At 41.3% G+C, this 25,381-nt stretch overlaps 1 protein-coding gene and 1 long non-coding RNA gene across 4 annotated transcripts in view; one reads left to right on the forward strand and one right to left on the reverse strand.

Annotated features, from left to right (window-relative positions):
- The window catches only part of LOC129525588 (uncharacterized), a 43,937-nt gene that overhangs the window by 10,948 nt on the left and 7,608 nt on the right, over positions 1-25,381 (forward strand). Inside the window, exon 3 of one of the 2 annotated variants that reach the window (XR_008669985.2) lies at positions 3,302-4,001. The exons of the other annotated variant lie outside the window; for it this stretch is intronic. This is a non-coding gene — a long non-coding RNA (uncharacterized lncRNA). Of the gene's footprint in view, positions 1-3,301; positions 4,002-25,381 lie in introns of those variants that run through there. 2 annotated transcript variants of the gene reach the window in all.
- The window catches only part of SNX19 (sorting nexin 19), a 41,052-nt gene continuing 22,810 nt past the window's right edge, over positions 7,140-25,381 (reverse strand). For both annotated transcript variants that reach the window (XM_004052450.5, XM_031016018.3), the window contains 3 exons: positions 11,879-12,063; positions 10,881-10,968; positions 7,140-9,813 (listed from right to left, as the gene is read on the reverse strand). In XM_004052450.5, coding sequence (XP_004052498.4) covers positions 9,681-9,813; positions 10,881-10,968; positions 11,879-12,063 — 406 coding nt within the window. In that variant the 3' untranslated portion in view covers positions 7,140-9,680. The remainder of the gene's footprint in view (positions 9,814-10,880; positions 10,969-11,878; positions 12,064-25,381) is intronic.

Here is a 25,381-nt window from a genome sequence, read left to right on the forward strand (position 1 = left end):
AAGGCTTCACCCTTGCTCACTTGGAACTAGGCATTCTTGCTGTCATCTGGTTTAGTCAAGGGGGTTGTGAGGGGTGTGGGCTCCATTGTGAGTGTAGGAAAGATGGAAAGAAAATTGCCAGATGGGGATGAGGATTCCAAGCCTATCAGGAGGAAAGAAATATGTTACTCACTGCCACAAGAAGGTTGCCAACTTCATTTATGGATCAGCAACTGCTTGTAGGCAAAGTCTGTTACATGCCTGTCACTAGGCTATGCACCCGAGGATGGAGGCACTAGCTGAGGCTTACGAGTTAGAATAGATAAGGAGAAAATTGTCTGCCATGGTATATGCTGGAAAAACTCTGGGAAACAAGACAATCTGCCTCCAAGGGATTAACAGCCCAGTAGGGAAGACAGACCAACAGGCAAACCCTAAGGGCAGGTTAGAAAGAAGCTTGACTAGTGTAGGTGCTTCAAAATGAAGACAGCTGTGTATGTCTCAATCAAACTGTGCGGGTCCAGCCAATTTAAGATAAACTCTGTTTAATTACATTTTACGTTTTAAAAGGAAACTTCTTCATTACATTGCCTATCAGTGCAGTTAAGTAAAAACGCACATGGAACTATATGAACAGATGCCATTAACAGGTTTTTGCTTTTACATATCATCTTTCCCATTTGAGCATTAATTACTCAGTATTTTCTCATCAGTTTTCAGAAAGTTTTTCGAGGATAAACTTGTAGAGGGATTTGGGGAGAGGAAGCTTTACTGGGATCTCTAGGGGCTATTTTATATTTTCCAATGTCTGAACTGTTTTTACAACAGATTTTCCACAGAAAGCTCAACAAGTCACTAAACTTTCTGAGTCTCAGAACCTGGGACTTAAAATCAGGGGAAGAGATGTGAATGGCTAAACTTTCTAGTTGTGTGAATAGTTTGCAACATATAAAGAATTGGTCAAAATGTTTATTCTTAGGGTCGGTGGTTATTCTGACTTCACAGAAGGGAATATCTGGCCAACTTTCCTCACAGAATATCAATTCTGGAATCAAGTATAGGGAATATCATGCATTTAAGGTTCACATATAGCCTTAAGTTGATGTCCATATTGATTTAACTATCAAAAAGGCAATTAGATTAGTGGGGTAGCCACTAATGGGTGGGGTAGCCACAAAGACTGATGAGCTGATATAGAAAAAAAAAGGAATAAAGAAAAAGCAATTTTGAAGTTCCATGAGAACAGGAGAAATGACAGATATGAAGAGTTTTTTGAAGAAAGTTTCTTCTCTGTTGCTATTTAGTTTTAACAAAGGAGTTTCAGAAATGAACATAGAGAAGCAGTTGGGTGAGGCTCCCTGCTAGATGAAGAAAACTTCTATCACTTGGGAAAAATCCACAGAAATCCTAATCCTATTAAAAACTTAGGTCATTCCACCCCAACAGTACTCTTTCTTCCGTGTCCAAAACCATACGTGGAGCTTGCTTGTGTTTCAGTACAAGCTCTTGCCTCAGTCCTCTCCAGATTGCTAAAAGAAGGTATATAACCCTGCTCTTCAGCAGAAAGACCGCAGGTACTCCTGCCGCATCCACATATGCACACTTACTTCCCTTGGATGTGTGGCAACGAGCTCTGGTGCTGCAAGTGTCATATGCCATCCGCAAACCCACATGGATGCAGGGTGGACACCTGAACAGGGGGTAGCCTCTGATGAAACATTTGAGCAACGGATTTCTTTACCTCATCCAAACAGATCCACTGAAAAGGAAACTTTTTGGGTTCCCACCCACACGCAAGATGTACAAAGCTGTCTGGGGCAGGTCTGGTACAGATTAGCCAGTGCCCTCCACTGGAATGAGTGGTTAATCTCAAAGAGGTTTACGGTGGTTTCTCCACATATCTTCACCCTTCAAGCCTTTCCATAAAAGTCACCAGCACCCTGTCTCTGGGATGTGGAAGGTTGGGAGAAAGGAATCAACAAAATGAAAGTAACAGTATCAAGATCCAGACTTATTCACAAATTTTGCCTCTTAAATAAACATAATCTTTAATTAAGTAAACTTTAATATTTATTTTGTACCTATCATGCACTAGGTATATACATATAGTTGGGGGGCATAAGGACATAATAGGACTAAAAAAGATAAAAGATATGTTTGTTGCCCTTGAAGAATTATAGTCTCTTACTGAGGACTTCATATACATGCACATTGACTAGAGAGGCAGTGTAAATAACTGAAAAGAAAGTGGGAAGAGTTTTGGCTGGTGCAATCAGACAGTGCTTCTTGAAAAGGGAACTTGAATTGGTCCTTATGGGCAGAGGTAGCCTACTTGCCCAGCTGGAGGAGAGAAGGTAATCTACCACGTGGAAGGAAGGACATGAACAAAAAAATGAAAGCAGGAAGGAACATGGTGGTTTGGGCAGAATAAAAAATCCCTAGATTTTTGCGGAAGTTTCTTGTCTAACCTCCTGCCTAAACCATCTATAATACATTCTGTCCCCAAGAAAATGCTCTACTGCCAATTAAGCCCATGTGATTCCTCCTAGAGATGCATGAGTCCTTAATGAAAGCTGCCCTCACTATTCTTGAAAAAGCCACTTGCATTTATAGATAACAGAGGGTAAACTTTAAACACAACTGCATAAAGTGGCAAGGAACTGGCCTGCCGTCAGCTCACTGAATTTGGATTCCATGCAAGCAGCATGTGTAAAGGAGGTAAACTCCAAAAGTGTTTTTCCTCCCTTAATAAGGTCTATTCTTCTTAGTGTCAAGGTATGAAAAGCAGTATTTCATATCAACGTTCATGGTTAATCTTTTTGATAGTTACAGGAGCAGGATGATTCTTCACCCAGGGGTGCGGGCAAAAGGGCTGATTACCTATGCTCACAAGTCACCAAATCCAGTTCAACACAGTATAAACAAGCCATTGCTTCTGTCGACATTTGAGTCCTTTTGTCTGCAATCAGGGACTTCTGTGTTTATCTAGCTATGTCTTTACTCTCATGGGTTAATCAAAGTTTCTGGAAGTAATCACAGCCAACTCTTCTTTGCTTATAACAGGGTGCAGCAGTAACATGGAACATAAGGTGGGAAAAAAGACAAAAGTGTGGATGATTCATACATTATTCACAAACTTACCTTCTTAATCACTACAACACTTTAATATTAAAATTAGCTTACACTTCCTAAACAAACACTGACTGGTGACAAAGGGATTGGGTTAAAAGGAGCAGATAATGTCACTTCAAGAAATGTTTTCTAAGTTTGGATCTTGATTACTGTTACCTTCGTTTTGTTTTTTTAATTCTCCCCTCCTAAGCTTCCGCATCCCAGAGATGGTGTGCTGAGGGCTTTCATGGAAGCGCTTGCAGGTAAGGCTTGGAGAAGTGAAGACAGGTGGAGAAACCAGGTTTCGTCAAGCTGTTGAAGAGACATCAAAGCCAGGAGTAATTCTCTGCATCCTGTCACATGCTTGTTTCTGCCTCCAAGAAAGCAGTGTTAAAATGGACTTTCAGACCAGAGACAGGTGAGGATGACAGGGAGGCAATGCAAAGGCTCCCCAAGTCTGAAAATAGCATAGTGTGTCTGCCAAGGTCTGTGGGTGCCCAAATTTCCCCCACCGCTTCACGGTGGCCTTGGCTTTACACACTGTTGCTACCAAGTCACAGAAGGAAAAAGATTCTGATGATTTTCACTTGTTTCACGCTTGACAAAACATTCTTCTGGATTTCCTTTTTTTTTTTTCTCTTAAACCAGTCAATGTTGTCTTTGTGTAATAAGAAATATCACGTAAGTCTTAGGATGTGGACATCATGTTTGGGGCAATGTCTCCCTCACCGCCTCTCTCATCCTTTATACCATAAAAGAGTGATGGCAATATGCTAGCTGAAATTCACCCTTCGATGGTTTCATTTTCTTGTCCACTAAGGCAGGGTAAGCGACTGCTGCCCTGTGATTTCTGGCACTCCCAGTGGAAAGGAAGCAGAGGGGCCAAGTTCGGCAGAGCACGCCCAGTTAGGCCTTCGACTACAAAAGTATCATGGTTTCCCTTCCTCCCCAGTTACCATTCTTTCCCTGGTTCCCATCCCCTTCCACATCCAGCAGTGTGGGCTAACCTTCCTTTCCTCATCCTGGGAAAACACATCTTGCTCCAGTGCAAAGTTAGATTGGACAAACAGCCGGTGTGGAGGGGGCTGTGGGAGGTACGGCTTGCCAGGACAACTTGGCTGAATGGGTTCCTGAAACAAGGCATCTCCAAATGCTCCCTGCCCCTCAAACAGCAGAGGAGTGTGATAATCATGCTGTCAACATTTTTAGAGCATAGCACTTACACTTTTACTAGGCCTCACTCTGGACCTATTGAATCAAAATTTGCATTTTAACCCGATCCCACGTGAATCACACGCATATTAAAATTTGGTAAGCAGTATTCTAACTCACTAGACCGCAGGTCCACAAACTGACTCATGGGACAAACCCGGCCAGCTGCCTATTTTTGTAAATCAAGTTTTATTGGAACACAGCCACACTTGTTTATGAATTGTCTACAACTGTTTTTACGCTACAGTGGAAAAGCTGAGTAGTTACAACAGAGACCATACTGCTGCAAAACCTAGTATTTAGTCTCCAGACCTTTACAGAGAAAGTTTGCTGGCTCCTATACTAGACTGTAGACTCCTTAAAAGTGAGAACCTGATCTTGTTCTGCTTTGTAAGGTAGAAGGGCAGTTTAGTATAGTGGATATACTATGTAGACTCAGAGGCAGACTGACATGGTTTGTATCTAGGCTCTGCCACTCCCTTGCAAATGACTGTGGGTAAGACATAACCACTCTGTGCCTCATGTTCCCCACCTATAAAATGGGGATATATTAGACTGGTGCAAAAGTAATTGCATTAAAATGGCAAAACTCCAATTACTTTTGCACCAACCCACTACATCAGAACCTACCTTTAAGGGTTGATTTGTGGGTTAAATAAGTGAAGATATGTAAAGACTTTAAGTAATGCTCTCAGAAGATGTTAACTATTAGCTGGTACCAGGCATTTTGGGAGTAGATAGGGGATTTGCTGAATGTTGGCAGAATGACCCATCCCTAGAGCAGACATTGTCTATCAATACCCATTCTCTGCTTCTTCCTTGCTAACATCAATTATTTCTGTAGATATCTGACCTTCATGGAAGATGACCTCATCTCTGGGGGAAAATACTATTGAAAGCCAATCACAATGCCATTCTCAGTGTCAGTGGATTGGCATGAGGTGGGTGGTTCTAGCCAATGAGTCATAAGAGGTTTTTTATTTTATTTTTTTTTATTTGGGGTCTCACTCTGTCACTTAAGGCTAGAATGCAGTGGTGTGATCATAGCTCACTGCAGCCTCAAATTCCTGGGCTCAAGTGATCCTCCTGCCTCAGCCTCCCTAGTAGGTGGAACCACAGGTGAGAGCCACCATGCCCCGCTCATTTTTTATATTTTTTGTAGAGACAGGGTCTTGCTATGTTCCAGGCTGGTCTTAAACTCCTGGACTCAAACAATCCCCCAACCTTGGCCTCCCAAAGTGTTGAGATTATAGGTGTGAGCCGCTGTGCCCGGCCTAGAAGAGGATTCTTGAAGGACTTCTGGGAAATGGTTCCTTCATTCCTTAGAAGAAAACACAGAAGAGATGCTCCTGTTCTTTTATGAATGTTATCTCTGGGTGTGATGCCTGAAACTGCAGCAGCAGGAAGGCAGGCAGTCTGAGAGCACAGCTGACCTAATTAGAATGGCAAGGAAGAAAGATGGAAAGAATTCAGGCCCCTTAAGAGGTCTCAGAGTTGCTGAATCACCAAACTCCTGGGCTTACCTACTCACGTACTAATGTTATGAAAGAAAATAAATTTTCCTCATAATTTAATTCTTGTCCAGAGCATCCTGATTCATATAGCCAGGGACCATAGTTACACATATTTTTACTTCCTCCAGGACCTAACAACTGGTGTTGTGTGCTATGAGCAAAGGAAGAGCAGTAGCTGGAAATGAATAACCTGGGTAGGACACAGGAAGACTCAAAAATGTTCTAGGCTATGCAAATCAAAACTATGAGATATTAATATCACCTAATACCTTTTAAGATGCCATTATGAAAAAACAAAACATTACAAGTGTTGGAGAGGATGTGGAGAAACTGGAACCCTTGTACATTGTTGGTGGGAATGTAAAATGGTCTAGTCACTATGGAAAACAGTATGAAGGCCTTCAAAGAATTAAAAACAGAACAATATATGATCCAGCAATCCTACCTCTGGGTATTTATCTAAAATAATTAAAAGCAGGGCCTTGAAGAAATACTCATACTCCCATGTTCACTGCAGCATTATTTTCAATAATCAAGGCGTGGAGCCAACCTAAATGTCCCTCAATGAATGAACAAAGAAAATGTGGCATAGCCATACAATGGAATGTTTTCAGCCTTAAAAAGAAAATTCTGTCACATGCTGTAACCTGGATGAACCTGGAGGACATTATGCTAAGTGAAATAAGCCAGTCAAAGAAGGACAAACACTGCATGATTCCACTTATATGAGGCGTTCAAAGTAGTCAAACTCACAGAAGCAGAAAGTAGAATAGTGATTGCCAGAGGCTGGTGGGAGGGGAAATGAGGAGTTGCTGTTCAATGGGTATAAACTTTTGGTTATGCAAGATGAAAAACTTGTAGCAGTCTGCTACAAAGCACTGTGCTGCTTCTAGTTACTAATGTACCTTCTCAAATAAATAAATAATGTACTGTACACTTAAGAGGGTAGATCTCAAATTATGTGTTTCTTTACAACAATAAGAAAATCACCTTGTAAACTGGAAATTTCCAAAATGGAAATTGGAGCAGCTTGTATTGATTTTACAATTTATACATGCTCTCACTCATAGGTGGGAATTGAACAATGAGAACACTTGGACAGGAAGGGGAACATCACACACTGGGGCCTGTTGTGGGGTGGGGGGAGGGGGAAGGGATAGCATTGGGAGAAATACCTAATGTAAATGAGGAGTTAACGGGTGCAGCACACCAACACGGCACATGTATACATACGCAACAAACCTGCATGTTGTGCACATGTTCCCTAGAACTTAATGTATAATAATAATAATAAAAAAATAAAATTTATACATGCTCCTAGGCTCAGATTTAGGAATTTATTTTCCATTTAGGTTTTATTAAGTCTAATCCAAAAATGCAAAAATGAAACTGTGAGTTATATGTGATGAAAAAGTACAGCTTTCTTGAATTCAAATAAGCGATGGCAAAGATCACATTTAGAATTTGACAGAAAGAACACAGCATCCCTGCCTCATCTTTTTTATAGATATTAAGAAAAGGGAAAGTAGTCTTATTTCAAATATCAAAATTCTGACTTAAATGAATAAAATTTAGTCACGAGTAAATACAAAAAACAAGCAAACAATAAAACCTTCCTGGATTAGCACAGGCCCAATTCTTCCCTGCCTTTTATCACCCTGTCAGCTGGGAGTATCTTTTCCAGCTACCTGTGGCTCTCTACCAATTGTTACTCTCTTGTTGTCTGAACCTGCTACCCAAACTTGGCAGGTCGTTTTCAAAGCCAGATGAGTTCTGATTGTTCCCTTGGCAATATCCATTATTTCCCTCCTGGGTAGAAGGAGGATCTGAGGACAGCTTATCTTTTTGGGGTACATGGAGTAGAGGTGGGGACTCTTATATAATATAAAATAAAAATAAGTTCTTTGGGCTGGAAGTGTCAAAAGATTCCTTAGAATTTATAGCCACAGGGATTTCATGGTGTGTCTGATGTACTGATTTTGTGCCACATTTGAGCCAGAACTGGCAGCAGATTCAAAGCAACACAGGTGGCTAAGTACACATGAGGGGAAGGTATGGGGAGAGAAAAGTGGCATAAAACAAGGCTGTCCCCCCATGCTCATCGAGAACAGGATCTTAGCCCTCACTGAAGGAGCTTGATGATCAGCTCTAATACATTGGCTGGACTCCTGCAGGTACTCACGGAAAGTAGAGATGCTGAGCTACCTTTTCTTGTCAAGGTCTAGGGCTGGAGATGCTTCAAGAACTTTGGAGCCATAAAGTCACTGTAATGGTCAACTTTTAAGGCTAGAAGGGGCCATGAGACATCTCATTCATCTCCTTGCCTTTGGGCAAGAATTGCACACCTAAGCCTCCCGAATACATCAGACACAATTTAGGGTTAAAAGCCTCCAGAGGGACAAAAAAGTAAAAAGATTTTACAACTTTCTTCCACAAACCACTTTAATTGTGTGCTCATCACCGACTTCAGAATCTAAGAGAACTTTGACACTTGTTTTTGACACCCCATTGCCTTCTCATCAGTCTAACTCCAAGACCTTCCTCCAAGTGGTAGGCTCTGGTAATTCAGCGAAAGCAAGGCGCTAACAGGCGAGTGTGAAGCCAAAGGGCTCCCAGTGACATCCTTGACATCTTTTTGCCACCTATTCACATGCATTTAATATACAGCACTTCCCTGTGACTGTCTGCATCCTTTTCTACCAGCAATTCCTCCTATTATCCTTCTCCAGCAATTCCCAATTGCCTTGCCTTTCTAATAGGTGTTGCAGTCTGACAAAACACCTTTGCCTTCATGCTGGTGTTGTTAAAAGACTGATTATAACCGTAAGGAATGGGAAATAAGAAGCTATTCCTTGTAAGTTTGCTAATCTTATCTGTTCAGAATAATAAAAGTTCTCTGTCAAAGACTTATGAAGGGAGATTTCATCCCCCAGGCTTGCTAGTCCTACTCTTTGTGCATTCTTAAGACAGGAGGCAAGTGCTTTCCATTCTCGTTGGAAAAACTGAGGCTGAATATGCAGCTTGTCATGCAGTTTTGCTGAAGACAGAGAGAGGGTCAAAAATTCAAAAACTCAATTGCTCTAGGGCAGGGGGTTGGGAGCAAAGCCAATAAATAAAATGTGTGGTATAAATGCCTTTCAGGAAAGGGTGCGAAGGGTGGGGTGGATTTACCAGAAGCTTTGGCAGTCAGCTTTGAAGTCTTCTGGAAAGGAAAGTGTAGCCTCCCAGGGAAGCAGCCTCATGACATCTTCCATAAGGCTGATGTGTTGGGAAACAGCAACACATGAGCAAGAAGTTCCTTGAAAAATTTTCTTCCCTCCTTCTTCTTCTGGAACTGTTGGGAAACTAGATTAGACCCAGCAGTCTGGTTTTTGAGAATGGCCCTGAATGAATTTTTAGTTTCCGGGTAGGAACAGAGAGCTAAGAAGGTTGTTTTCTCCTCCAAGGAAATCTGGCCACAGTTTTTTTCCTGTTCTACCTAGAGCTTGTGTGCTGGTGGATTAAGCACATGTGTACACAGGGCCAGGATTCTGGCAAACAATCTCAGGGAGGATGGCAAAAGGAGAAGCAAAAGGGGCTCATTCCTCTACCTCACAGCTTCTTTTCCCAAAGGAAACAGGATCTACTCACCAGCAACAATCCCAACATCACAAAAGGAACATGGAAATAAACGTGCATGCAACTGGGACACACAGACCCCTGTCACCTGCTACAAATGCAGCAGAAGTGGGAGAGAAGTGAGCCACCAAGAACCTAGGCCTTCTTAGCTGTAGCCTACTTGAAGAGGGCACGGGCTTCCTGACTGGTCTCTGGTGGCCGAGTAACTCTACTTCCCTGACCTGGGAAGAAGGCGTGAATAACCAGCTAAGAGGAGACACCCATCCTCTTAGAGTTGCCTGGGGTATCTGAGGCAGAGGTGGTAGCAGCAGACTCCTCAACAGAGGCACTGAGATCCAAGAATTCCAGGATGATGTCCCCAAGGCAGTAAATCAAATGCCTGAAACGAATGGACAAAAAACTTAGGGTCTGGCTCAGTCAGGAAACACAAGATCCTGTTTATGACATTTATTTTCTCCTCCCCCATCACCGACACCCTAAACTTCAATAGCTTGATGAAACCTCTGCCATGAAATTAATGTTTTTTGAACTAATAAAGCCTCTGACCCTAATAAAGGCAAGAACAGTTTTTATATAAGACTAGTTTTATATAAGACTAAGTTTTATAAAATTCCATTTCTCTTTACATAGTTACATTAGCACTGCTCTGAAGAACTGTGATAACAAATCCTTGAGATGTCAGGTTACTAGACACTTTCAGAGCTCCTGACTACTGCTGTTTCTCATAATTAATTACCTTAAATTTATAGGCTGCCTTACAGGCAGTGAGGCAAAGCCAGGATCCTTGAGGAAGTTAACAAACACAGTCTACTTTAGGGTAGGGTTTGAGTGCAAGATTACTCCATACTTCCAGAAGAGTAACAGCCCAAGGGATGGAATCTACCTCTTCTGGATTATTCTAGGACTCTTCACCCAGCATTTCTGGTCCCTTTATGAAATTCCAACCTTACTATCTTGTCTACCTGATATGAAGCAAAGACAACTCCTGGTCTTGACATGAATCACAGCTTTGCTGTAAGGCCAGGGCTCATGGTGAACATCTTTACATGGTCTGTGATACACAGGCCAGGGTACACTCTTGGAGCATTCACAGGGGCTGGCAGATGTTGGAAAGGGCACTGAGCAAGTACGCTGAACAAGCCTGGAGGATAAGAGGTCATTTTCAGCAGCTCATGTGGGGTCCTGCATAGAGTTCTTCCAAACACAAATGGTGGGTGGTCCAAGAGTGATTTCCTAGCACATGACGACCTGCTCAGAAGCCTGATGGTGTGGATTTTACTTAGTGTGTGGATCTGGACGTCAAACTCTGTAGTCAGTGCCCAGAGCAAGTAAAGACTACAATCCTATTCTTTGGAATGTGGGCTTTTCACTCAGAAACCTTGGATACCTCTGAGACCAGAGGTGGCTTTAATTCCGCTGATGTTGGAATAACATTTTTCCACTTACCTATTGATGAGGGGTTGTTGTAGTGACTCCAGGACTAGACCCCAGCTCAGCCGGCATTTGTTCACCCCAAGAATTTCTACTACGAGATCTGAGGAGGAAAAAACAGATGGAATTTGCGTGTTATCACTGAAGTTTTAGATTCTAAGGACAGTCTCTCCCCAGGATCTCTGCCGTTTTTGCATAGGTTAGGTATTTCAGGCATACCTCTAAACCACACAGCCAAACTAAAGTCCTCACAAAACAGGAAAAACCTGAGAAAAATATGTTTCTCAAGTTAGGTGTCTACATAAGAATGGGCTTCAAAAATTATTTTGTAACCTGTCACTCAAATGCAGGTACTCCTTCCAATGTAACAGTTTAGGTTGGCAAACAGAGTTATAATGATAAGGGTAAATAAAACTGATTGTCCAGAGCTAAGTTCACAATTGTTTCCTGGTTATCACAGCCATAGGCAACAAACTGCCTTCCTGGCCCTCTAAAAACACAATGCAAGGAAAAACAACCTTCTCAGATTTTGTTTTAACTTATTGCTGAAGGCCATGTACCATACTCAATGGCTGCAATTTATTAAGTTGGAGCTTCTGTGAGACATGTGATTTTCTTCCTTGGTCCCAAAATGCTATGAATTGGCAGAGAATCTGAAGTCTCCATCTCCTGGAAATGGCTCTGAGACCTGTCCCTGCAGGCAGAGCTTCCCCAGACCTGCCAGCAGGAAGAGAGAAAGTTACTAACCTAAATATCTGCAGGATTGTCACCTAGTATTTAGGGTGCAGCCGTAGAGTTCCTCTCCATTCCCTTGGCATCAGCTGAGCAACGGATAAAAGAATTGCAGCCCTGTTCATTTTCCTATTAGCCTGGGAAATGATGGGTCAGCAGAGTTTTGAATCTAGCCACATTCAGGGCCCTTTTACAAACAGGAAAAGGTGCAGGGGTAATGGTGGCAAAGCAGAATGGAAGAGAAATGTGATTGGTATAATTGATCTCATTGGTCCAATTACCTGGGAGGACTCCTATCAGGCTCTGCAAAGCCTGTTTCTCAGCAGCCAGTTTCTGCTCTTGGGTCCTTACGGGCCGTGGAAACTTAGGCAAAACTCCACCAGGCCAGATGGACTCCTGAAGAAGCCGGAGGTACTGCACCCAGCGCTGTGGACTTGTTAAATTAGCTACCTGCACCTCTAGCCACCTGTGGTAGAAGAGAGACGAAAGCTTAGATAAAGCTGAAGGAAAGGAAATAACAAGGCAGCAGACTGACTGTTTATGTTCCCCTGCAGATTCGTGTGTCAAAATCCTAACCCTCAAGGTGATGGCAGTAGGAGGTGGGGCCTTTGGGGAGGTGATTAGGTCATGGGGGCAAAGGTAAATGCCCTTATAAAAGAAACCTGAGAGAGACTTCTCACCCCTTTTGCCATATGAGGACACAGGGAGAAGACAGCTGTCTATGAACAAGGAAAAGGGCCCTTGCCAGACACCAATTCTGCTGGTACCTTGATCTTGAACCTCCCGGCCTTTAGAAACTGTGAGAAATAAATTTCTGTTGTTTATAAGCCATTCAGTTTATGGTATTTTGTTATAGCAGCCCAAACAGACTAAGATACCATGAATTACATGAGCAATCAGAACAGGACAAAGTCAGCACTGACTCTTGCAAAGGAAACCAAGACAATTCAACAGCCTGGGATAACAGAATTTGAAGATGAGTAACAATAAGAATCGTGTTATTTATGGAGCGTTCACTATGTGCCCTCTACTGTACAAGCAGTTTTACAGAAGAGAACACTAAAAGGGCCTCGGTCTCTGGGTGAGCCTGCACCTATACCTTCCCAACTCTCCTCTGGCAAGGCTGCACCTATTATCTTTCTAGCTCTCCTCTGATGGGAAGCATTATAACCTTCTTGGTAACATGTACACACAGACTTCACAGCTACGGACTTAGCGATCTTTATACAAATTCCTCTCTCTACCTCCCCAGCCATATCCTCTGGTCCTCATGACTGTCTTAGGGATTTCCTACATCTGCCCTTTGTTCATAATAGTTCTCTCACTAACAAGGGCCTCTTCTCGCCTTGCCTGAAGAGCAAGTCTCAAGTCTGCCCTTCTGGCAAGACCTGTTTCAACCCTACTTCCTCCATGAAATCCTTGACCATCACAGCTGGAAGTGCTCTCCTTCTCCATAGACCTCCTTTGGCAGGTAGCTCTGGAACAATTACTTTGGAATATGAATCTTTTTAAAGGTGTTTATAGCTTTACTTCTTCAACTAAATTATAAGCTGTAAGAGTTCTGTGTCTTGTACTTTAAAAAAATTCCCCGCCGTGCTTGGTGCTCAAGAAATGGTTGACTGACTGATAACTGTTCTTATTTCAATGAAAAATTTTCCCTTTGTCTTACTTTCAAAAATGAGTCAAAATTTTCCCTTTATCTTACTCTCAAAAATGAGTCAAAAATGAGGGGGAAGATATACCAAATCTGGAGTTCAGCTGGAAACCTAGAAAGTGGTTCAACGTTATTCTTGATCTGTTCCTGCATTTTTTTCAAAGTGATATGGTCAGAAGTGAGGTTCAAGGCTGTTGAGGCCTCCGCTTCACCCACCTCATTTAAGACTGACATAGCTGTGTGGGTCATGGATGGACAATCAACCACTTCTATTCATGCACGGAAGACTCGTTTGATCCTGCACCACATGGCAGCTCATGCCATCACTCCTCGCTCCTATACTCGAGTCACTTGTCACTCATCCAAGAGCAGAGGTGGCTGCCAAGGCAAACTTTATTTAACCTCCACTCTGCCAGACAGTCTGCATTCCAGTCAAGCTGGGCATTCCAGCCATGGGGGCTGCAATCCCCCAAGCCCAAGGCTCACAACTGATTCTAAGAATAGGAAGTGTGTAAGGTAATAGCAGGGCAAGAATGGCAGCCATCGATGGAGATCAAGAGTGGCACAAAGCTGTTCTTGTCCAAAATAGCCATCACGATCGTATTTGTTATTATTAGGGCCGCATCTCCTTTTTATAGGGCTTTTCATTCAGTGAGCCTAAGACGCCTGATGAAAGGGATCCAGTAGCAAGAATTCCTGTTCCTGTTTATGTAAGAGGGTCACTAGAGGGAGGTGGCTGCAATGACCTGATCGGCTTCTCTGCACGGGATTAAGCGACCCAAGGTCTCCTTTCTTCACCTCAAGCCATGTATATACTTCTGCAATTTTTGCTGAGGAGAATGATGTGTCTTATGGTCTCATCTAACTGTCTTGAGGGAGAGGAGCAAAGTCTTGCAAACTAAAATCTTTAGCCACATGATCCTTCCTAGACTGAACATGTTGTAACACGCCAGCAAGCCTGGGTACCTCAGCCATCTTCTGGCATGTCTTACATAGCAAGAGTTACATTCTTTTGAATGAACATTAATTTATCTGATGGGGACAGGACCTCACATGGCATTAGGACAAGGATATCCTCCTTGTTCTCTTGCATGGTGATTAAGTGTCTCATGTACATGTGCGGGATGCAAAATGAATTTTATCATGTGGTAAAATATAAATTTATAAACTTATACAAATGTATAAGACAGCTTTTCAAACTCTAAATGGAAATGTTGGGGAGAGACATAAAAGTAGGAAAAGTAAAAATAAGCACCTGATGATGAAGATGAGTCTATGAGTCAAATAAATTTGTGGAAGCTAATAAGCACAACTCACCAACGAAAAGGAGTGCCACCTGTGAGTAAGTATCAGCTGCTGATGAGACAAAGACACTGTCAAGCACTGTACATACATGGCACAGAACTGGGCAACAGGAGGCCCTGGAAAAAGTCAGGCCCAGGAATGTAAGAAACAGGACTTTCACAAACTGGCAGAAATAAACTCCCTCCAGGCCTACAAAGAGGGACAGAGTTTGGAAAGTGACTTCTAGTCCCTGGGAGCTGCAAAGTGCCAGCTTTCCTTATTCTTCTCCACACTCTGAAGATAAAAGACACAAACCACACACTTGCACCACACATGGTTTAAACATTTGCTCTCTTTCCTGGATTCTCCTCTTGCCTACGTTCTGCCCACCCTTCCCCCTGTCAGCAAACAGAGGCTTTATCCTAGGCCTTTGGGCTCAGCATGGTCTTATTTCCTAGTCCCAGGCAGCCTGTGTAGAAGACCAAGTGCAACAAATCTTTCTTGTTCACAGAACTTCTGAGCGATGGTGTCTCGTTAAAAATGATGAGCACGCCAATCTGGAAGGAAAACATGATAAAGAGCAAACCAAAAAAATCACCACCACAACTGCCACTGCTCTCACACAATACAATCTCTAAATTTTTTAAGCTGTAATTCAATTTCTAAGACATACTTTATTATCACTCACTATGCCTTTCTTAAGTTGGAAATGGCTGTATATTCAGGGATTTGGTATACTTTGCCTTGCCCAACACCTGGATGGAACCAACTGCCACCGGTTCTTGAGAGCAATGAAGAAGGTGGAGATTTCTTCATCCAAATATCTTTCCTCTCCCTTTCATCCCTACCTTCCCTTCCTTTGGTTCTATCATCCTTCCCTAAGGTAAAGCTCCATACACACCACCATTTCATTATCTAACTTTATTAACTCCCCTAATCATGCTTGATTTATTTGGAAACTGGCTAGAGCACAGAAGACAAAGACATTAGGTGTAGGATTGTTAAAAGGGACAGAAGTCTCAACTCCTCTCCATGAACTCTCTTCATCTCGCTATTTCTACACTGCATCTTTCTATTCTTATCATAGGAGTGGGAAGGTTAAAAAGAGATTCGTAACCCTATAGAGCTCTCTTTAAGTGGAAGGGATGGAATTTATGTGTCTGAACTCTAATACATCATAGGAGGTTTTCCAGTATCAGTTTCTGGACTTTGCTGGTACCATTTACTATTAGGCTGACAGAAATCTAAAGCTTCAGGGTCAAAACACACACACGTTTCTCTTACTATTCATTAGAAATTACTTATAATAGGCCAGGCATAGTGGCTGACACCTGTAATCCCAGCACTTTGGAAGGCTGAGGCGGGCAGATCACCTGAGGTCAGGAGTTTAGACCAGCCTGGCCAACATGGTGAAGCCTCGTCTCTACTAAAAATACAAAAAAAATTAGCTGGGCACGGTGGCGCATGCCTGTAGTCCCCAGCTACTCGGGGAGGCTGAGGCAGGAGACTCGCTTGAACCCAGAAGGCAGAGGCTGCAGTGAGCCAAGATCACGCCACTGTACTCCAGCCTGGGTGACAGAGGGAGACTCCATCTCAAAAAAAAAAAAAAAAAAAAAAGAAATTACTTATAATAAATCATTTACTAAATACAAATGCTATTGTTTATGTAATACAAGATGCATGAAGTAAATATGCTAAAATAAATATGGTAGAGAATAGCCTCAGATAGCACTGGTTTTATTTTCCACTACTATTCCAGGTCTGATATTTGATTTAGAGATATCTCTTTCTATTATCCTGCCCAAAGAAGAGAAGAAAAAAGAACCCAAACCAGGTCTCTTGTGTCAAGCCATCTCTGAATGATTCAGAGCCTTAATAGGGGGCCTAGAAATAGCCAGTAAAATGGCCAAAAAACCCCACTCCACAACCACATTTTGACCCCAAGACATTCAAGAGCTTCCCTTATGCCAGACAGGGGAGAAGAAAGGATGTGGAGATCAGGGCTTGTCAGTAGCTGGGACTGCACATCCACTCCATGTTCAAGGGAACCTGGTCTGAAATAGCCGCAGATAAGAGGAATGAAGCAATGACTAAAAAGGAGACAGTTTAATACTAGGGCTTAAGATGGCACTTCAAGGTTAGTAGAAGGTCATTTCCCATCAAAACAGCAGAATTAAATCTCATGAGTCAGGAGAAGGCTTTAGAGACCATGTCTAATCCAATTATCCAAATCCCCTTCATTTCTTTTCTAAGACAGCAGCTATGGCTGAGTGAGAAAGGGTCTTGAATCAGTATGGCTTAATGAAGAGGAGAAAGGGAAGAAGATACTAAAATCATAAAACAGAAAATATTCATAAGATCCATAACAATATTCTAAACAAAAATGCCTGGTACAGTCTAAATATAAGGAAAATAACAGGTCCATTCCTTCCAGCCTATTTATCTATTGGCTGTACCTCTATAGACAATCCAAGGGCAATTATGCTCCAACCTTATCTTAAGATACCAAATACAGTTCAAAGGAAAAGAGACAGAAAAGGAAGATCAAGTTAAAGCTTCTATCATCCTAAATACACCTTCAGTAAATTAGAAGTATTGACTTATTTTATTACCCTTAGAGCAGGGTTTTCAACGTTGGTACTACTGATATTTTGGACTGCGAAATCTTTGTCATAGGGGCTTTCCTGTGCATTATAAAACATTCCACAACATCCTTGCCCCTCCTCCCCTCAAACTAGATGCTAGTTTTGCCAACCAAACATGTCTCCAAACATTGCGGCATGTCCCCTGAGGACAAAATTGCTCCAGTTGAGAATTACTGCCTTAGACTCAGGGACTTCTGGATATAATTGTATCAGGCTACTTTCACAGTCATTTTAAACCTGACGGTTGTAGCGCAATGTTTTTCGACCTGTGGGCTGGACATCATCAGAGGTCATATAATCTGTTTTGTTGTTTGTGATAACATAAAAAGGCATCTCATGTTTGGAGACACTTGTTTCGTATGTATGTACATATATATGTATGTATCAGACATGCGTGCATGCATAGGTGTGTATGCGCCTGTGCCTATGTGTATGCTCATAGTGGGCTGCAACGTACAATGCATTTTTTACTGTAGGTTGAAGTTTTAAAAGAAGTTTGAAAAACACTCATGCAGTGTCAAGAATTAGGAGTTCCGAGAGAAAGTAGGAGAAGCCCAAGCCACATTTTTAGCTTCCTGGAAATGCTCCCCATCTCCACCCACCCAAGCACCCTGTAAAATGTTTGCAGGGGCCTCAACCATGAACACTGTGTTCTGTACTGCCAGTCCTAGCACATAAGTATGAGTACTGGCTCATCCAATCAGTAGCAGCAATCTATAGGGTGGGAGAGAAAGGAGGTCTTGGAGGTGATGGTGTAGATTCAGGACATTATCCATTAAACAAAATGTTTTTGCCCATTTCACACCTGATAAAAGTTAGACTTCTTTTCTCTCTGATGCTGTTCCCAGGCCTCTGTCTTCCTGCCATGGCCCCTTCTTGTGTTTATAGACAGTTTCCCCTGTCAGCTCTCAGATCTAGGCTTCTGTCCTGTAACTATCCAGACGCAAGTTACTCAGCTGTGTCTGAGAAAGTTCAACGCTGCTGCCCTCTGACTGTGTATCTAGGTCACCATCCTTTCCTGCCCAGTGCTGGGGAAGAATGAGGAGGAAATGAACCCCGAGGGCAAGAAACTACCACTTCTTTCTCCCAATACTACTGTGAAATCTAAAATGGCTCAGAGTTTGCACAATTTCTTCTCTGATTTTTGCTTTCATGTTTTAAATCATGGATCCACATCTTTGAATCATGTACTTCAAGGGAAGACTTGACATTCTCCTAAATACCACAGTGTAAGAATCTGAGTTCCATACATTTATATCTAGCCACAAACAGTTTTTGTTTTTGATTAGTAATGTACACATCACAGATATAAACTTAATATGTATTAAAAAATGGAAGGATTCTTAAGGAAGGAACTTCAAAAAATCATCTGTTCAACCTTAGTGGTTTTTCCAATCTCACCAATTCTACATATGAAAGCATTGGGCACCAAAAGGAAATATTTTACATCAAGTGGCTTATAAGAACATACAACTTGAGAGTTGGAAGGAAACTTAGAGGTTATTTTATCCAGTCTCCTCCCAAAGCAGAAACCTCCTCTGTAATATAACGGCATAGACAAGGGTTGGGTCCCGTGAATCCAGAAACCTGGGCTTTTATCTTAGTTCTGCTACCCAATTAGCAATGTGACCTCAGGCAAGTGGCTTAATTCCTTAGAAGCATAATCTAAATTCATTGAAGATGCTTCTTAAACCTTGCCAACCCAAATCTGCCTCCTTGTGTTAATAAATTCTAGTCATTGGTCCTAGTTCTACTCTCTGGAGTCACCAGATATTAGGTTAAATCTCTTCCAAAAGACAACATTTTGCATTTTTAAATTCAGCTATTATTTCTCCCCTATGTCTCTTCTACATCCCATACGTCCGTGATTTTGCCAACCTCAAAGACACTCAATAAATGTCTGATGAAAGAAGGAGAGAAATGAACCGCTCCTCAACCTGGCTCCATCCTCTGGGTGTGCTGCTTAGCTTTTCTTTTAAAATGATGTGCCCAGAACCAAACAGCTCCGAGATGTGACCTGACCAGCAAAGAATATAGGGGATTGAGCCTTCCTTGATTTAGATACTATACTTCTCATATAGCCGAAGATTGTGTTAGCTTTTTGGCACACACGTCAAAAGCACTGACTCATATTGAGTTTACAGCCAGCTAAAATCCTAAGTCCACACAGGTACATTAAAAAAAAAAAAATCGTGTGCCCCTCTGTTAAGTATAGTCTTGCCCTTCTGTATTTGTGCAATTAAAAAAAAATCTAAATTATAGTTCATCTTGTTGGCTTTAGATTATCATTCTAAGTTTTCCAAATGTTTTTGAATCTTAATTTTCATCATCTAGAGTTTTAACTACTCCTCTAAGATTATAATTACTTGCAAATTTTCTGATGAAAAAATTGATCAGGATAAGATGAAGAGCAGTGCTCTATTACTAGAAATTTCCCTCTAGGATGGCATCAGTTTATGATATTATTTAATACCCTTGGGCTAAAGACACTCGACTAGCCACAAATTACTTAAATGTACTATAATGCAGGCAACATATTCCATTCTGTCCATATGGATATTATGGCAAAAACTTGTTGGAATCCATACACAATGTAACTACAACTGCATGCTAATCAGGCAGGGCACACTCCTACTGAACCCATAATGGTTTCTAGGGTTCCCCATTGCCCTTCCCAAATGTTCACAAACATCTATTTCATCATCTGCTTCAGAAATTTCCAGAAATAAATGTTGGGGTCAAGAACCTTTAACCATTTTTTAAAAAGGCAAGATATCTGTGCATCTCTAACCCATATGGACAAATGGCAATGTTTCTTAATTACCTTAGGTCTTTAATGTTAAATATAAATTTGTTAAGTTTCATGGGATATAATTCATCTAGGCCATGTACAGGTTTAAATGTACAAACTTTAAAATAGGTTATGTGCTCTATTATTATTTTCATTTCTATTCTGGTCGCCAATTCTACTTTAATCATGTCTGTTCAATTCTTCTTGCTAGGCCATTTTCCTTGACAAAGAAAATAGAAAACAGCCTAGCAAATAATAGACCCATTCATTCACTGCTGAATGAATGAATAAATGCTTTCACCATGTAATCAGTTAATACTACAGCATCTGTCCCAAACAATTACCTACATATATTTTTTTTTGTTAGTAACATGTGACATGTGTATGTGTTTTTCACCTAAGTCTTTTCCCTTAATATTTATCTACAACCTCAGCTCCTTCTGAGTTGAAGCTTACTGGACCCTGTTCTTATTAGTTCTATTACTACTATTTTTGCATTGTTCAGTATGTGTCCCCTCTTTCTATTTTTCAAATATGTTCACCTAGAATCTGATCGCAGTTAACTACCCTGGTTTCATTTGATGCTGACTCTTTTTCTTCCTCATTGGAAATGTGTGTTTAATTTGTTCATTTACTCAAAGCATTGGTTGAGTTTCTCATAAATGCCCCCCCCCCACCCCCCAGAAAAAGACTATTAAGGTTTTGAAGGCAGAAATCTTATGTAATTCATTTTGACATCTCCTTTAGCATTTAATAGTGTCATTCACAAATAAACAATCAAATATTTACTGAATGAATCAATCCTGTTGCAAAACTTTGAGTGATACCTTCTGGCGTGAATTTTAAGTTAATCTGTTCTTACAGCATGTAAAACAGTTTTTATCTCATTCTGTTATGCTCCTGTGAATTCCAGTACTCTCATCTATCTCTGCTTTCCTTTCTGTGTCAGCTGTTTTTCTCAATATCCAGTTTTAACTTTATCTGAATTTTTTTGTCAATGTCTTACTCTTCACTGGGTTGATGGTCTGCTGACAAACACATTCTTTCTACTATTTTTGAGTTGTATTCTGTCTGTGGTCAGAAGTTCACCATGTGAATAATCATACGTCATGGCACAGAAAATTTAAAAACCTTGCCTTGGTACCAGCTACAAGGTTAGCTATTCATTCTATGTTTTCATTTTTCTTCTAAAGAAACTTACAGATAGAAAAAAAGTTGAAAATATAATCTGGGCCTTAAGTTTTCTACTAAAAAGAATCTCAAAATTATTAGAGATATAGTACAGGCTTCTCTGGGTGCATCATTGATTTTTATATAAATCAGAGTAGATACTCATCTATTACTTTAGTAAGCAACAGGATTTTAACCACAACCCCGATATGCTGTTCAGAAAGATATTACCCCATCTTTTTAGTTATGCTTCTCAATCTGCAAGGTGGAAAACTGTGTGAGTCATTCTTGATTTGTCTTTTTCTCAACCCTAATCCAACACCACATAATCATTTAAATAGTCACTAAATATAGGTGATCCTACCTCCTCAATATCTCATGAATCTATTACCCCTTTACCATCTCTATAGCAATGATCTCAGTTGAATGCCTCATTACCTTTTCTATCAATGAAACCCCTCCCTAATTTGTCTTCCTGTTTCTAACTTTGGCCCCTTCAATTAATTAATCCTCCACAGCACTATTTAAATGATTTTTCTCAATTGCAAATTTGCTCATGTCATCATCTGTTTATGTTTTGTAAAATTGTTTCCTATCAAATGAGTGACAAATGTTTTGTTCTTGGAATGACTCACAGGACTCTGAATGAGCAGACTCCCTTTAAACTCTTCACTGTTATCATCAGCCATTATTCTTGCATATCATATATTCCTAATCAATCATACTAACTTCTTTGAGTACCACAAATACACTATATTGTTTTACTGCTCTGCCTTGAATGCTCTCTCTCTCTCTCACTGTCTGCTGGCAACTCCACACATTCTTTAAATCTCATCTCTGATGTCATCTACTATAAGCCTTCCCTGCACCTCTCATAATTGATAAATCCCTTCTCTGAATCACATATAGAGTTCTTTTCAAAGCACTGATTTTATACTACGACTCCTATTTATAAGTTTGCACCTCCAATTGGATATCACACTTCCTATGGTAGGGGTTTTGGGTCTTTTTTTTTTTTTTTTGTATTTTGATCACTTAACGAAGTGCCTACCACAGAGAAAGCAATCAATAAATATTGGTTACTAAGTGAATTCATGCTGTATATGGGACAAACACTGGTCTTAAAGCATGGCACACAGTTCAAAATAGGTTCTGCAGAAAGCATACATCCCAATACTTACAACAGCAAAAACACTGAGCTCTTAATTATTCATGCTTACAGAGGAAGACAATTATAGATTTTAAAAAATCATGGACAATATAAAAATCCTTTGTATTTGGCATTCCATATATGTTTATATACACGTCTGACAGATTTACTTTCCTAATAATCTTTTGTTTAGGCTAATAATAAAATGAAACTGTGGGCTAATACACCAGCGATAGAGCTGATGTAACGGGTATGCTAGGTAATAAGTCAGGTGGTCTAGAACTAAGAATAATCCATGAAATGGGCATTCACACCTGGCTATGCATTCCTCTGGAAGGGAAGAGAGCTGGAAGGCAAGGGAGTGGGTCAGCCATGCTTCTTATCTCACACTATAAATCCTGGAGGAGAGGGACAGCTGCCAGTAGCTTATGTTTGGTCAGTTTTCCTGGGAAATAGGCCCAGAGGATAGAAGAGATTGAAAGTCAAACAAAAAGCAAAGGGGGGTTATGAGGACTACGAGTCACACTTGTATTTTGGGAAGTGCCTCTGACAGATGGAGCAGCATCGAATTGATTCCAACCCATTCCAACCCATTATTTGAAACTAGTAAGAAGGAAAGAAGAGAGGAAGGTAGCAGAATGGGGGAGGAAAGACCAAAAGCAAAGGTCAGGTTACCTTTCTAACAAATGTAGAATGAGAAAAAGACACTTGGGGACTGTGTATTTTTAGGATAAATAAGACTGATTGTAAAGGGAAAGCTCTAAAAATTTCTATATTTGAGTATTGTGACATGTTTAAGATTTCAATCTGAAAGTTTTTTCTTTTTTTTTTTTGAGACAGTCTCATTCTGTCACCCAGGCTGGGGTGCAGTGGTGCAATCTCGGCTCACTGAAACCTCCACCTCCTGGGTTCAAGTGATTCTCTTGCCTCAGCCTCCCGAGTACCTGGGACTAAGGGCATGCGCCACCATGCCCGGCAAATTTTTTTTGTATTTGCAGTAAAGACAGGGTTTCACCATGTTGATCAGGCTGGTCTGAAACTCCTGACCTCAAATGATCCACCCACCTTGGCCTCCCAAAATGCTGGGATTACAGGCATGAGCCACTGCGCCCAGCCAATCTGAAAGTTTTCTATACACAGATCTAGTGTGCCTCTGAAGTCTTTCAAGTCAACCTTTTTTTGGCCCCATACTACGTTGCTATCTACATACTATAATCCAGTTCTGAGAAAATCAGGACTGACAGACTTGAAAAATGACACTGAAAAGTGACAGACAGGTTTGAACCTGGCTTAACCACATAAAAGTTGAACAAACTCTCTGAGCTCTGGCTTCCTTCATTATAAAATGGGCAAATTCTTGCCTTGCCTTTTTCACAAAGTTATTATCAAGATGAAATAAGAAAAATAAAAAGTATTTCTAAAAGTGCTTTTGTGTTTGCACATATAAAAGAGAAAAAGACTACTTCAGACCTTCTTTAAAAATCCAACCAGGTTCAGCCAACTAATGATGGCAGGATCTGGAGTAAGCTTTGCATTTCATGCCTCAGTTTTCTCACTTGTAAAGCTTACTCTTCCTGGCAGGCTCAGGGAAGTAAATACTGAAACCGGTAAAGCATTTGGTACTGAGTAGTTAAGAAAATTGGGAAGAGGCCTCAGGGGGTTTTGGATAATATGAAAACTCTATTTCTGAATCCTTCCTAAAACCAGACCTCCATGTACCAAACAATAAAACTTTCACTGCAGAGACTATAGGATCCAAATGTCTCTGTCTCTTCTTTCCTTGTCCCCGTGTGAACAGCAAGTCTGGCTCATTCTCAGTCCCCAGGTAGTTATCCTGAGCCTGCCTTTCGCAGCAGCAAGGGCAAGGGCAGAGAGGTGGGGTGGGGAAGGGGGAAGGTAATTAAAATGGCCACCCATTCAGAAGAAAATTGAGTCCGTGGAGGGGAAAGGGCAGGGAGAGGGAGCAAAACCCTTAGTGCTGAAGCACCAGGAAGAAAGGCAAGACACAAAAGAGGGAAGAAGGCAGTAATTTAGTGGTCGTCTTGACAACCAGAGTCCCTATTGTTCATGGGGGCTTTACCTCACAGGGAGATCTCCCTGTTCTGCTCTGCACATAGAACCCCCACCACAGGAAAGGAGGACGGGAAGGGAAGGGTTGCAGGAGGCAGAAGTGATAATTATGTGCTCGCAGAAGGGGCTGACCTCCAAATTTCTGCAAATATTACAGATAACAGATTTAGAGTGTGCTCAGCCATGATTTGGAAGAAAATTATCAGGGATTTATTTAAATCAGCAGACATGGGAGGACTTCAAATTATGCTGTGAAAATGGCTAGAGGAGGCTGGAAAAGACCAGCCTTGAGGAGAATAAAGAACACATATATGAGAAGCAGATGCCCAAGATAAACAAAGAAAAAACACTGAGAGGGGTGTAGAGGAGAAGGAAAAGTGACTATCATTAACACCATCACCTTGGTGTAGAAGAGCTACCCAAAAGTATTTCCAGTTTCCTGTCTACAGGCTGAATTGTAAAACCTTTCCAAGTAGAAGGCCATCTATCCCGTTATGAAGGATGTAGGGACACCGAAGTGGCAACTCCAGAATCTCCACAGAATAGGAACTTTGGGAGCACTGACTATGGGTAGAAAACACAGAGGAGTAATAAATAAAACTGGAAAAACAACAAAAAGGAAACCTGGGGGAGAGAGGAGGCAGGTGTTGAGGAACTTACCTTGATGCTGCATTTGCACGCCAGCCTCCCTCCCAGGAAGGCTGAATTCTCTCCGAGAAATCTTTTGGGGCCAGCATTATATTAGAGCTAAAGTATATTTCCCACCAATTTACCCAACTCTCTCCCTGCTCCAGTACCAAATAGCTCTACTTCTCCAAAGGGCACTTGGAGAAGCCTGCAAGGACAGAGGTAAAGATCAAAAGTAAGCAATAACATATGGTTGCTTCTCCAAAACCAAGTTAATGGGGGAGAGCCAAACGGTCTCCATCCATGGCCGAAAGCAATAGGGAATGTCCTTGATTATCTAACAGGTTGATAAGATTCCTAACATCGGGGCTATTCAGCACTGACAATCTCCAT

The sequence above is a fragment of the Gorilla gorilla genome, chromosome 9 (assembly GCF_029281585.2).
Source record: "Gorilla gorilla gorilla isolate KB3781 chromosome 9, NHGRI_mGorGor1-v2.1_pri, whole genome shotgun sequence".
Lineage (NCBI taxonomy): Eukaryota > Metazoa > Chordata > Mammalia > Primates > Hominidae > Gorilla > Gorilla gorilla.